This window comes from Dermacentor andersoni, chromosome 5 (genome assembly GCF_023375885.2).
Source record: "Dermacentor andersoni chromosome 5, qqDerAnde1_hic_scaffold, whole genome shotgun sequence".
NCBI classification, from domain to species: Eukaryota; Metazoa; Arthropoda; class Arachnida; order Ixodida; family Ixodidae; genus Dermacentor; species Dermacentor andersoni.
Window position 1 is genome coordinate 94,361,221 of NC_092818.1, and position 15,063 is coordinate 94,376,283.

General features: G+C 42.7%; 1 protein-coding gene across 4 annotated transcripts in view; it reads right to left on the bottom strand.

The window, feature by feature from the left end:
• The window catches only part of tmod (tropomodulin), a 149,739-nt gene that overhangs the window by 15,962 nt on the left and 118,714 nt on the right, over positions 1-15,063 (bottom strand). For all 4 annotated transcript variants that reach the window (XM_050178223.3, XM_050178226.3, XM_050178224.3 and 1 more), the window contains 4 exons: positions 11,594-11,725; positions 8,178-8,267; positions 6,526-6,656; positions 4,374-4,481 (listed from right to left, as the gene is read on the bottom strand). In XM_050178223.3, the coding sequence (XP_050034180.1) occupies positions 4,374-4,481; positions 6,526-6,656; positions 8,178-8,267; positions 11,594-11,725 (461 nt within the window). The remainder of the gene's footprint in view (positions 1-4,373; positions 4,482-6,525; positions 6,657-8,177; positions 8,268-11,593; positions 11,726-15,063) is intronic.

Genomic DNA, 15,063 nt, shown 5'->3' on the forward strand with positions numbered 1-15,063 from the left:
ACACATAATGAATGCACATACATATTTTGCACTAATCTTCCAGGCAAAGAGAAAGGTACATCATAATGCAAGCAAATACGGTACATTCAGAGGCACCTTCAAAAGTAATCCCTCAGATACAGCACACTCCTAGTAACATAAACTCAGTTATGAGGAGTTTCCCAATGCCCGATGTAAGATATCTTTCCTGCTCGTCTAGACTCCATAACTTGGATGATCAACCTCCTTGCTTTCACCGTTGCTGAAAGCAAGACATATTTGAGAAGCCTGAACAAAGCAAGAAAAGGAGGGCAACAAATTCAGTGGCACAAGTTGGTACACTGCTGCCTTACGAGAGCCATAACCAAAGTCCTGCATGTGATCACCTGGCGCCGGGTCAGCTGACACAATCTGTCTAGGGCGAGGCGATTGCATAACCCAATGCCAACGTCCCTGGTACACTGGTATTAGAGGGGCCCTGAACCACCCCTCTGGCTTGGTGAAAAAACACAGTTCGCAGATAGCATCCACTGCTGTGAACATCTTGGCCAAATTTTGCAGTCGTGTGCAGCACACGGATCTCGCAAGTAGAGCGCAAAGTCACCTTTTTATCAAATGCTCTCTTTTTAACAGAAGCCTGCTCCTTACTCTTTTCTCGACGCTCTATTTCATAATATAGCAGATTCCCATATGCACCTGCTATTGGCCAATAGCTGACATCAATCAAGAAGGGCGTTCAGATCAGTGCACTTTTTCTTACAGTTACTACGTGTATTTATTGAAGCAGTCTAATAAACAGGCTGACGTAAGCAAAAACCTGCTTTTGCGTATAAAACTTGAAGCACACAAAGAGCAAAAAAAAAGAAATTGTAGGAGCTTACAGCCTTACCAAAGCAGGAGATACATAAATGTGTTAGCACAGCATCACTAAGCCTCACAAAACTTGAGATAAGTTTTCTAGATAAGCCTTTCAACCTTTTCGTTATTGTTGGTGTTTTTCGATACATTGTAAGAGCTGGTTGATCTTTCAATAAATTTTCCAGTTGGCAGTACAACACTCGTCCTGTTGTTTGTTTTCAATTCCTGTCCTCATCTTCTTCGGGCTGCTTCAAGTTTTACTCCAGATGAACGAACTTGCCCAAATCAAGTTGCTGCTGCTTTTGAATTTCTATAATAATTATGTACTCCCGGAAGAAGCTGACTATCGTCTGCTCATGCTTGGTCGCAGCCACCCGTGTATGAATTAAACTTTGGCCACCCTGCTTGTCAATGTCATAGCCGTTGGGTCTCTCTAATTTCACCTAGTTTTGAATACCGTATTTACTCGCATAATGATCGCACTTTTTTGTCAGAAAAATTGACGCAAATTTAGGGGTGCGATCATTACGTGGATTAAACTTCCCGCGAAAAGAAACTAAAAATTTGTTTCGTCCCGTGTTTGCTGCGGGATGCGGGTGCGGGACACCAAAACAAAAATGGCGGCCAGCGGAGCAAGCCGAACGCACCGAACACGATTTTTTTTCTTCTCGTGAGTATGTTACGTGCATTGAAACAGTTTCTTCCATATCAGTGATGAATAATATCGTTAATATCGGCAAGTCTGCGGCAATAACGTAGCCATGTCCACTTTGAGGGGACAGAAACATGGGCGCGCTTAGCTGCCAGTGACATAGAAATACATGGCCGGCGTGCTGCGGAAACTGCGGCATCTGTCTTCACTACTATCCTGATACGGCATGTTTACGCTAAGGGTGGGCAAATATCTTAACTGTGTTACAAGCGGCGGCGTATGAATAGGGTACACTTTTAACGTATCAGTGTAAACGTGGCTACTATCATTGCCGCGCGCGATTTGTTGCGTGCCCACGAGTGCAGATGAAAAGAATCAAAAGGCACCTTTTTTGTTTTTGTTGACCACAACCATTATAAAGCCTACCCATAATAAAGGCAAGTTTGGTTGTACCTCTTTTTGTCATGGAAGTGTGGAAAGTGATGAAAGTAATGAAATGAGGCATCTACTTAAGAATGTTTGGTGCATGCAGAACGCTTGGCTTGTCTTGAAGAGTCGTTCGCGTAGCATTCGACAGATGGTAAGCGCGATCATTATTAGCTAGACTTAGCACACGACATATCGCTGCGGCAAGTTCGGGGTGCAATCATTACACGGGAAATAAAAAAAATTAATTTTGACGACAAAATTCAGGGGTGCAATCATTACGCGAGTGCCATCATTATGCGAGTAAATATGGTACTCAACTAGCCTCAAACCGCAAGAAACTTAAGGTCAAACCACACGCATGCTTGCAAGTGTGCACTCACTCCTGCTCGCTCCTGGTCAGACACCTTGGCAGATTTCGCTTCGTAATGAGCTATTGACAGCACTTCAAAATGCGCAAGTTAGATATAGCTTTATCCATTTGTCATGCTGGTGCAGGCCAACGCCAGTCTAGTCTAGCTAACATAGCAGAGCCTGTCAGACAGGAGCATATGAGCATGGGGGTGCACTCTAGCCCTGTTGTGTACAAACCAAACACTGCAGTTGCATGTAACTGCGATCTGCTTGCAAGAGCCATGTGCTGCGCATGATTGAAAAATTTAGCTGGGACGTTCACAGCAGCATGTGCTATCCACGGTTCACAGTGCCTTTTATGCTACATGCATGCATGTGCCATCCCCGGTCACAATACGAATGCCGAGACATCCGATAACTGTACAGGGAGCCATTCAGAGCTGTTTCTAATGTTGCTGTGGCAATTTAAGCCCTTCCTCACTGTTACGTTTTCCTGCTTGTTACATTTTTCTACAGTCTCTTGAAAAATGTATCAGTGGGGTCCTACCGTATTTCCGATTTTAGTCCAGGGTTAGGTTAGATGAGACAAAATGCATGGGGAAGTGCGCCTGTATAAATTTGCATATCCTCCATTTATGATATACAGTAAACTCTCGCTAAGATGAACTCAGTTAAGCCAAATTTTTTTATATGTACCGAACAATGTGCAAATGTTTGGTTGAACTTTCATAGACTCCCTGTAAAAAAAGTTTGCTTAATAAGAACCGCTTTGCATATACTCTATGGCTAAGACAAACTTTCACTGTGACCGCCAACACTGCCGATTCTGGCAGGGCATCCGCGGAACACCAAAGAAAAACGGAAAAAGAAACATGCTGCCTGGCACAGCAATGCAAAGTGAATCTGCTCTGTGGCACGAGGGAGTGAGAGAAGTGATAAAGAAAAATGAAAGAAAAATCTCGCGCATCGCAACAGTCGAGCAGAAATAGTGATTTTCATTTTTATATGTCACCAGCGTGATCTTTAGAGATGCTGCCATCACCTCCTAAAAACCGAAGCTAGTGAAGCCTAGCTGAAGTAGTAGTACTCTCTGGCCATGGCTAAACTGCAAGAAAAGCCACGCCAAACTACATGCCAAACTACAACGAAACCATGTCATCTCTTTTTTGTTACGCCATGTATTTTTGCCACGCTCACAAGTTTCTATTTACCATTCTTATTTTGTATACGATGTTTTTTGCCATGTTGTTTGTCTTCCTTCCTTATTTTGTGATTTGCCTCTGTATTTACTTTGCCCCTCCCCTCTGCAATCTACAACCGTACCTTGAGGCTATGATAAATAAATAAATAAATAAATAAATAAATAAAGGCTGTATTTTCGATTTGTGCTATTTGTTGTGCGAGTTCTGTTCACTCTTATTGACCGTACATGGCCGGCTGATCCCACTGACAATGCAGGCGGAGCATCGCTCTGACCATTGACAAAGCGTGAAAATGAATAACATAAAAAGCATCGCTAAAGAATTGCTACCACAGCCTATCTTGGGCCGTATTCTTAGACAATCACTTTCAAAGATGCATCACTTTCGCGTGACTATCCCTGGACACATCAATGGGAGGCAGCGCTTCCTCACTGTGATAAGATAGTGTGCTTGGCACTGTGTCAAGAATGCTGTCGCTCATAGACGCCAATGTGTCTTGTGCTAGTCACGCGAAATTGAAGGTAGCCTTCCAAGAATACAGCACACCTTTTATTTTTCCACTTGTGGGACAATGTCACTTGTTTTCTGGCAAATTCAGAATTTGAGATGATTATTTAATGTAGCGGTCTCCATGGAGTCCGTGACATGCTGCCACTTTTCTTTTTTTAATTGGGGGGTGTGGGGCACTTTTGATAAGACGAACAAGTTTTTATGGTCCCTTCAAGTTTTTCTTAAAGGGAATGTAGTGTATGTTCAGAAATTTGCAAGAAAAGAGAAAAGTTTACATGGGCCTACTATATTTGCTTAGCACACTGTCGCAAGTTCCAAAGCAAACTGCACCAGCAGGTTTGTACACTTTTCTTTTTCTAACGAGAAGTAACAACAGGGTTTTGAACACTTACCTTGACTAAGCTATCAGTGAGATCAGTGTTTGCTAAGGAAAGGGACTCGAGGTTTGTATTCTTCTTGAGACCTTCGAAGAGCTTTTTGAAGTCATCTCTTCGGATGTTCTGAAGCAGAAGAAAAAAAATGGAATTCTATACTTCCACTCTCACTCAAGAAAGCTGTAGGAAATTAATAAGGGGGCTCACACACATAACATGTACATCGAGCATGCACGCACCTTACAGGGGTGGGAACGCCCAAGGTCATTGTGTAGCAATTTTTGGAGTAGATAAGATTTCATTTCAGCAGATTTCAGCAGACAAATTCTGATCTCTGAGCATATATGCTATTGTTGGAGCATTCTAAAGCGTGCAACTTATTTTTTCCCCTTTCATTTAGACCATTAATATAACTAAGTGGGATAACAGTCACAAAACGTTGCATTGTACAGCATTAAAGAAGTGTTGAAGAGCATGCGTTTTTCATACTAATTTACCTCTTAAGTACTGGTGAAGTGACTGGAGGTGTTTTCCTTCAGGAGTTATGAAGAAGCTAGCGTTAATTAACACAACGAAACCATGATTACTCAAACCAAGATTCTGAATGTGGCTGACTACATGTTGCCACTTACTAGACTCACTGGAAGCACCTAGACATCTGGAGATCAAATGGAGTGACTGGGTGTATGGAGGTGGCTGAGGAGAGGAAGCCACTCCTCTGTTCTGGCACCATGTGGGGCAATTTCTGCCATTTTTGGCTTTTGGAACAATTTCATGCAGCAATTTGCTTGAGTATCAAAATGAAGTAATTGGCACGGAATTCCCACCCCTGACGTTACCTATGGCACAATCTGCTCATAACTGAGAATGCAACACAAAGACAGCCAGTGTAGTTATGTCAGAAGATTCTCAGTGACACAGCTCGAACAAAACTTTGCAGTTTTCGAGAATTTTTAACCAGTGCTGATATAAACTAACCAAGTTTAGCGCTCATTCAATCAAAATCGCCTGGTGGGGCAAAACAGTATGTGGAAAGCTGTGAAATTGTCCTACCATAAGAAATGTAGCTAGTGCCATGGATTACAACAGAGCATGTTTGCAATACAATATTTTGAGATTGTGCCAAGTAAAAGAAATGGAATTACTTTTAGTTCCTCGTACAGTAAAACCTTGTTAATTTTACCTTTGTTAACTTAATTTGGAAAATCGAATAATTTGGACTTGTCCGCTGGTCCCGGCAGGCGTATGCATTACTTAATGCAATCAAATACTTGGCCGTACATCGGTTCATTCCGAAGCTCTCGCAGCTCGGCAAGCACGGAACGCAGCAAATGTGCGATGCCAAATAGCAACGACGACCCTATTGTCGAACCAAGACATCCGCATTGCCATAGTCACCAGCAGAAATCGTATGTGAACAACAGGAACGCTGGAACGCTTCGTGCCTATTTGTGCCTTTATAGCCTTGTGTTTACCGCCATGCATAGTACCATGTTGGCCGCACGCTTCTGAAACTGCATGTGTGCTATCCATGATCACGTCCTAGTGGCTGCGGTTTCGTCTGCGGCGGCTGCAGCAAACAGTAGTTTTGTTTTGACTCGGCATAATGGCCACGCGTGCAATGTCACAAACAAGGCAGAAGCCGTTGAGGTTGAAGAGCGCCGGTCATATCGCAGCGGATGGACAATCTGTTGGCGACCAGCTCAATGGCTTAAAATATTTTTTGTGATGTGTGCATGGTAGTAAAATGTGTGTTCGGGATGAAGTGTGCTGCAGCCGTACTGCAAAGAAAGTCGTGAGGCCTTCACTTTTGCAAGCGCTAATCAGTAGCGAGATGATGAGAACTGCAGCTTCCACAATGCTTTTGTGCAAAATAAAAACAGGATTCGCTTATTCATTCAATAAATAGAAGCATGTTGACATAGAAGGCATTTATTGTTGTCTTGATACCCTCGATAACTGGTTATTCAGTCAATTCGGTCATTTCTTTCGGTCCCGTGAAATCCGAATTGACGAGGTTTTACACAGATCCCTATGGAGCACTTGGCAACAGCACAACTAACTAAAAAATAATTGAGTGAGTTTTAAAAACTGACGCAAAGAAATTATTTGGCTGCTGTATACTTGTTATTCGTACACCAAACTTTAACAAAAAATTATCACGCCATACCTTGATGTTGTTCCAGTTAAGTGTTTTCAAGGACGGATCATTGGCAGCCACTTTCTCGGCAGTTTGGTGGGTGTTGGTGTCGTTGTCTGGCTCCATTGGCATGGGCTTGGGCATGGACGCCTTCACCAGGGCTGCGTACATTTACCAACAAAGAAACCTTACAAAACAGGACGCCGCTGAACCACACAATAGTAAGCACATTCGATTACTTAAATTTTAGAGTTGAATACGAATGCTTACAGTTAAACCTCGATATAACAAAGTAAAATTGCCAACTTACTTCGTTATGTGGAAATTTCATTATATTAAAATTTGACCTTTAATGCCCAGCATCAGGCTTTTTCTCAGATATTATAAAACAAACACCAGTTTCATTTTGACCAAGTGGAAATGAAAATGACATGAAAAATGGCAAATGGTATGGTCCTGGTATGGTCCACACATTCTTATTTGACAAAAGGAATGTAAAAAGGAACATGGCGGGACAGAAATGCGGAAACGTACTGGTTCGTCAGTGATGCTGAAAGCATTAAGTACAGTCGCCAATGGAATTTTCTAACACAGAAGGGGCCACAATATTTTCCAAAATATCGGTCAACTAAAAAAAAAAGATTCTTACAAACCTACGAAACTTAGCATAAAGCCATGTTACCACCTGCCCCATTCTATTGCAGAGCACCGTATGATACAGTATTAATTTTGCTCAAAGAATTAAAATAAATAATGGGGCTCTACATGTCAAAATAATGACCAGATTATGAGGCACAGTGTGGTGAGGGAACACTCTGAATTAATTTTGACCACCTAGCATTCGTTTATGTACACCTAACTATCAGCACACGACCACTTTTTTTATTTCGCCCCCATTGCAATGCAGCCACCACGGTCTGGATTGAACCCGCAACCATCCAGCGCAACGCCATTGGGCCTTTGGTGTAGCCACTGGGCTACTGCAGTGAGTTGTTTAGTGAATAACCTTATAGAATTTGAACAATTGAGAACAAAAATGATGGCAGCCAGAAAATGAATGGTTACTTGTACAGTTTGGAGCACAACTCACATGAATGAAGAAAAACAATAACTGGGAGCTTTAGAAAATACAGTAGACTACCGTTAATTCGATCCCGACCGAAGGTCCTGGCCAGTGCCCATGCATTTCTATGGGCCCAAACTTGCGCTATCTCAATCCTTAAATTGGCCTTCGCCAGATAATTCAAAGTTTGCCAGTCAGCACGCACGCACGCGCTTGACTTGACCCCTATGGTGACCCCGATAGCAACCCTTTCTTCGCAGCATATGTTTCGGCAGAGCTTAGGAGACAGTCAATGCATTGAACACACATCGTTATCCATTAAAAATGCCTATTTTCGGCCTCCCCTAGGAAGCTTTTCAAGCAATAACTGCAGCACACAATGCCTGGTTACGGCATTTACCCATAGAATTTAAGTACACGGTGTTTTTGCATTTCACCCCTATAGAAATGTGGCCGCAGTGGCTGGGATTTGACCTTGTGCTTGGCAGCCCAACACCATAGCCACTAAGCAATCACGGTGGGTAGCAAGTTATGTCCAGTCTTCATAAAACCCTCTGATCTACTTAGGTCCATCACCCACAGAACAGTGCCAAAACGCAACAATGCAAAAGCTACTCACAATCAAACCCTGTGCCCGGCCTCTGTCTTCGATTGGTCACAGAATTGTGGTACTGGTCCTGACTGAGCATGCTGTGCAGACCAAGTATAGCTGTACCGGAAAGAAAGACACAAGAAAAGTTGTATTACTACATGAACAATGACAAAGTTAACAAAGCAACAAGAGAACAAGAGATAGGCCATTCTCAATCTTGTACCAATGTTTGGACAACAGGACTTAAGCCACATCACTCATGGCTGTCACAGTTTTTAGTAGGGGTGTGCAAATACTTGAATATTCGATTTAGAATCAAATAGTGAACATTTGAATAATTTGATTTGCAAAACAAATATCTAATATTCAATTTCCCAAATATTCGATTTTTTGAATATCAGTATCTTTGTTGAATGATCCAGGTGTGGTCGGTGCCTTGACATGTGCAATGTTTCCATGGCAGGCGATCTTTATTGGTACAAAGTTCGACCAGGTCAACCGAACCGATCGAAACAATTAATGCTACGCGAACAGAGGGAGCAACAAAAGCAGCACATGTGGAAAGCACGGAAGCCTGCGTGAAGATCAAGCAGATTAGTCACCGGAAGGCATGATGATCACATCTAATATGCGAATTCAGAGTGCATGCACGCAGATTCGCGCAGTTCAGAGCTTTCTACTCACATGTGAGCACACAGACGACTTTAACGCGTGCTTATGGCAGTTGCTGGCTCATCGAACGTGTACCCGAACGCCGCTTCGACGCCCGTCAATCTAACACATACACGTGACCTTGCGACCGAACAGTGATGAGTCACCCATAGGAACATATTTGCGGCAAGCTTTCTGCGAAGGTTTCCAGCCAGTTTTAACATCGACCACAAAAAATTGTCGTCAGGCCCTAGCCCATTAAGCCATAGCTGCGTTGTCAGGTGTAGTTACAGTTACAGTTACTATGTCAATGTAGATCTATTCACAATGGTCGCACAACCCTCAAAGCCGACAAGCTGCCTCGCCAACGAAACAAGTGCACGGGATGACCATTGCATGTTCATAGCTACCATCTTTGCAAAATACGGTACAGTGGCCCCTCATTCTGAACATCATTTGCAGGCGCACAATATTCTCTTGTCATCGCTTCGACCCTTCGCTTTTCATCGCATCGAGCGACCCGTCTCAAGACATGGCTGGCTCAAAAGTATCTTTTGAGAGCTCACTGACTCCCAGCTTCAGGCGCATGTGCACAGACGACAGACGGATCCTGACAAAAAAAAAAAAAAAAAATAGAAGGGGGGAGCTGGGAGGGGTGCATGCCACACAAATTTGAAGTGGGCCTCCCGATTTGAGAACTCTTTACCATCGGCACTGACCGCAGTTGACGCCTGCGACACCGATGAATCAGCGGAGCGGTGCTGATGGCGTGATGTGCATTCCCCATTTTAGTCTGCCGCCCAGATTGGCCTTAACAACCTGACAATAACCCACAGAAACAATCTGCCATAAAAATGGAAAAGTCCTCCTGCTTCCTAGAAGAAAACCTGAAAGCAAAACTTTTTAAACAATAGAAGATTGTCATTAAGCACAGTATGGTCCACTCCTATATAACTGAAATCCCCTGTAGTTTTTAGGACTTCACCATTTCTTCAGCTCCAGAGGGAAAAAAAAGCACTTGATTTTATTCGACATACATTCTATTGATAAAATGTATTTTGCACACCTTCTTATACGAATTGAGCTGTTATCAGTGCTGGCAGACTAATTTGTTGTTCCCTTTAAAAAGAGTACAGCATACTACGGTAGAACCTTGTTGATACGAGCTCGTTACGTACTATTTCCCGGCAACAACGCTCACGATCAAGAACACACACCCACACACACAAAAAAAAAAGCCCAATACAGTTACGGTTATTTTTTACTGGTTCATACCTTCTCAGAAAACAATATTTTGGCAGCAATGTTCAGTAGATAGCCAAACTGCAACTGTACAATACGTTTTCGAGCCACTAGACCTAATGTAAACAAGAGAAGGTGTGAAGTGTGTACGATTGAAAACAGCAGCCGACCCGCTGTGGCACCTTCCCTGCAATAGTCAGCCGCCTGTCTCACATGAAAATGCTTATGCGCACCAAAAAAAGAAGCTGCTGGCTCATGCTGAAGCCATCAAAAAGGGCAACCTGTGTCTCTGTGCCACTCGAACCCCACCAGCTTGGCTCGCGTCGGCGTCTCATGCTGCAATGGTTAACGCAACGCTTCACCTTATGCAGATGTCAAGTCATTGAGTCTGGCGATCTTTCAGTAACTTCTGATTGCAAGTTGTCTCGGTTAATACGTTTTTTTTCCTCGTGTCTTTTTTTTTTCCTCGTTATGTATAAACAAGGTTCTACTGTATACATCTCAAATCATAGGTACCTAAGTTACTGATAGCTAGCAAGATTCTTCTTAATGTAATGTGAGTAGCCTCCTGAGCACGTGCAGTACCGTGTTTCTTGCACAAAATTTGTAAGCATAAGGTTTGTGTTATATTTCCTGACAGTCAATTTGATATTCTGCTTTTTTTTATTGATTTGATTTGATCTGATATTCGATTCGAAATCTACTACTATTCGGTATTTGCACACTCCTAGTTTTTAGCCTTGTTGCCCTCCGGTCGGGGCATTATACTGGTTGCTTCTACGAGGACTTTATGTAATATTTAAATATAGTAGTTCTGAAGTAAAAGGACAGTTCCTTCGGAGATATGCCGTCAGTGGTGGCAACCATGGGGTCACGGGCGATACGCTGTAATTAGTCACTAATTGTCACTAATTGGGAAAGCTCTCCGTACAAGCCTTATCAACTTTTGGATCTAGAAAAATGCAATTACCTGTGGAACTGCAGCACGACAAATTTCGGCTATGAGAGCACAAAGTCACAGGCGATGATCTGCTTACATCACCCAGCAGCCATCAACCAGTCTGCTGCAACATATTCGCACAGTTTGAAGCTTTCTGCCTACGTGTGAGCTTAAACACACCGACAAGCTTGGCATGTGTGCTCGCAGTAGCTGCTAGCTGGTCGCCCACAGACCCGAACACTGGCCGTCAGTTTAACTCGTACGCATGATCTTGGGATAGATCACTGATGACCCGCATGTAGGAACATAGCAGCAACAAGCTGAGCATTCAACAAGAGATAAAACACAAGTAAAACTCTTGCTTGGGCTAGTTGGTTCATGCTTGAATTAGTAAAGGCAAGGCGCAGAAGACCAGGACTCAAGAAGAACACAAACGACAGGACCGGTGCCTGTCCTGTCGTTTGTGTTCTTCTTGAGTCCTGGTCTTCTGCGCCTTGCCTTTACTAATTCAAGATAAAGCACATTGAGGTGAATTTCCACCAAACCACCTCACAGGTTGCCAGCAACTGTGGCTTCGCTGTTATGTGCACACCTACGGAAACACACTGACCTGCCAGGTCCACCAGCTCCGACTCATTTGCTGTGTTGAGCGCTTTCTCGTAGTCTTCACCGATGTCCAGCTCAACTTCCACATCGTCATCTTGTTTGGGCTTTGGCTGGACACGGGGAACAAAGACCTTTCCTAGAAGGCCCGACCAACAGAGAAAAAAAGGAGCAGAGCAACTTTGAAACCCTGTTACATGTTTATAAGGATTAATTAGAGGACCCTCAATATCAATATCTCTAAATAAACAATGTCCATAATCACGAGATTAAGGGCACACAAGCAACAAATATTAAAGAAGCACCGACACATATTCTTAAAGGTGTAGAAATCCTACTACATGATTTTCTCACATAAAATGATCCCATTTAGTAAGTGTAATGGTTGGAAAACGCATGATCTTTTAATTTCACGCTGAACTTAGTCTCAAAACTCTTGACTTGGCATCATCGATTATTATCATTAAGTCACGACATAGAGCATAATTTGCTGACGCGTAGCTATTGACCCTTTTCGCAGAGCAGTTTGTTCTAGAGAAACGAAAAGGTGCTTTAGGCGGAACGCCACACGTCGTCTCAGCGACAGTGCACAACTACGAAACCATTACTGCTTCCACCTTGCTTCTGTGCGATCAACTGTCGGAAATGCAACTGAGTTTTCGCTAATGCAATGTGCTCCCATCATGCCAGATTGAATCATGTAGATTGAAGATGTGTGCAGTAGTTGGCTGCAAGAATAGTGACTGGCATATCAAGGAATAAAATGGATCTGTGTAGCCAAGTTCGCGAACCGTTGCTGCAACTGTCTGTATGCGTTACCGGCACTTCGAGATGCACGGCTTTCTTTGAGGATACAGAAATTTGCTCATCTGCCAGCATTGTATTGCTAAACCTTCAAAGAAAATGCTTCAGCCCCGGAACGTCGGCAAGAGTGAGTACAGCTCGTTGAACAATGACAAATGGAGTAGCGCTGCTTCTTATCATAATTTGTTTCGCGCACAGCATCTGGTTGAAGGAAAAAACCAGTCACAAATGACAAGAAGGGAGGTTCACACCACGACTGTTTTTTTTTTTATCAACTGAGCTTTATTAGAAATGGCATATTCCTGGGAAGGCCAGCAGAGCATGCGCAACAACAGCATCACTAATCACAGAGCCTGAAAAGGCAAGTTATCACATCTATCGTGACCAACCTAAAAAAGCAAACCAGTCATTGTGGTGTGAACCTCTCTTATTTTCTCTTGTGACAGGTTTTTTTCCTTCAACTATGTACCAACTGGCCCAGATTTCAACCCTTCTGCACAGTATCCACACACATCTACCCCAACTGGCATGGAATCTTGTGCCTACTCTACCGCCAACGTGTCAATAAGTGAATGGGCACACTTGAATATATGCGCACCATACACGCACAGTAAATAACGGACAACACCAACAGCGCACAAAGCTGAATGTTTCACAACGGTCTACAAAAGTAAGAGAGTTACTAGTGATAATACATCTTTGCTACAAGGTATTACAATCTACAAAAAGGCTACTTCAAATCTTGCGTGCAGCAAGAACAAATCTATCGGACTCGGCACACCTGCGAGCGATTAGGCAGAAATAATCAGATAGTGACCACACCAAGGAAACTGAGTGAGAAATGTGACAAACCGCTGCTTCAAAATATTTTCCAAAAAAAAAAAAAAGAACGAAGAGAAAAACAGATTAATCCTTATCCAATTCATGAGCGGAAAGTTTGGTCAGCTTGGAATACATATTTAGCCTCGCTTTTAAAACAAGCACCATATACACTGCTCACGCTATTTGGACATAGCTTAATCAGCTTTCAAAGCGCTTTTGCATGTTCTCTGAAGCTGTGGCCAAAGCTTCATGTCATCCACCCAGTCACCATCTACGACATCTCCCGAAACAGGTTTGCAAGCCGCACCGCCATCATACACACCGACTGTAAATGCGGAGGTAATGGAGGAAGTTGAGGCAAACAGTGGACGTGCCACCACAAGATCAAACATGGCATCGCCCACGGGATTGCCGCAAGAATGGTTAAGGCTAGGTATTACGACACTGCTCATAAAAAATTAAGAAAAGTGCTGGATAGATTTTGTCTAGACACCATGCAGTAGCCATAACAATTCCAGAAGCTGACAGACCCATTGCATCATGTCATGAATCGTCAGCTGTAAGAAGAGATGCACAGAGGCACAGTTCGACTTTTCAAAGGAATTGTACTGCTATCATAGAGCACCAAGATGTACAGTCAACCACAAAATTTTACGGAACACGAGATCTGAGAAAAAGCTGAATATCTGCGCAGCCTAGTATTCACATATACAGCCTCTACCAATATATATGAACAACACTGTGATGTTTGGTTTTACTGACTGCTGTTACAGGCTGCTCAGAAATTGAATATTTTCCCCCCCGAGATCCTGTGGCCCATAAACTTTTGTGGCTGACTGTACTAGTTAGCCTGGATTTTCCCAGCATGACATAATGATCAGACAGGTTTCAAGTCAAGTGACTTCATTTTTCCAGGAAAGAAAAAGTCAAGAAAAAGAGACTGGTTACAAGGTGCTTCCCATAGCATGACAGGTCCAAAACTCTTTCTGCATCTTGCTTAATACGACCCTCCAGATAATTCCATCAGTTTTGTTGGTCCCGCCAAGGTTGAATTAACGGAAGTCATCTGTACTAACAAGCAACTACACAAAATATAAACTACCCTGTATTGTAAAACATAGCAAGTTGACACTTTAGTTATTTATTTATTTATTTATTTATGCAATGTTGTTTGGAAATAAGTGCACACATCAACACACACTCAGTATGCTGAGTTGACCAATGCACACACTGGTGGCATCCATGGTACAACTGCATGTGTAAGTCGCTTCTTGGGTTTATCCCAACTTAAACGTCAACAGTGGCATGAACTGAACACTAACTCTGGTGCCAAATTTTATTCAATTTAAAAGCCAAGACAAGGGCTGTGACTTCAGTTACAGATAATAAATTTATTGTCATGACTTGTACTTCGATACTCTTTTGTTCTTCTATTTGCGATGAGCGAGTTGGGGGAAAGCTGACATACATTTGAAGTCGACCTTTACACAGCAACATATATAGCAGCAGAAGAAACTATGCAGGGATATTTTTTATTTATTTATTTATTCGGTATACCTACATCGCCTGTACGGCATTATCGTAGGGGGGTTAAAATACAGGTGGTCACAATGGAAACATATTCACCAACATCAAAAGAATACATCAGTAAATAGAACATAGTTTAAGCACTGAAATTCGCAAAAGCGGAATAGAAACTAACAAAGTACAAAACAAAGTGAGTGACAAAGTAACTAACTAACAAAACAGAAAAAAAAGTTGCGTATGTGCAGAGATGAATAACAGAACAATCAAAGAATATGACTCTCAATAGCATTTTCAAAACTAGAAGCTGCCATCACTTCATTAGGG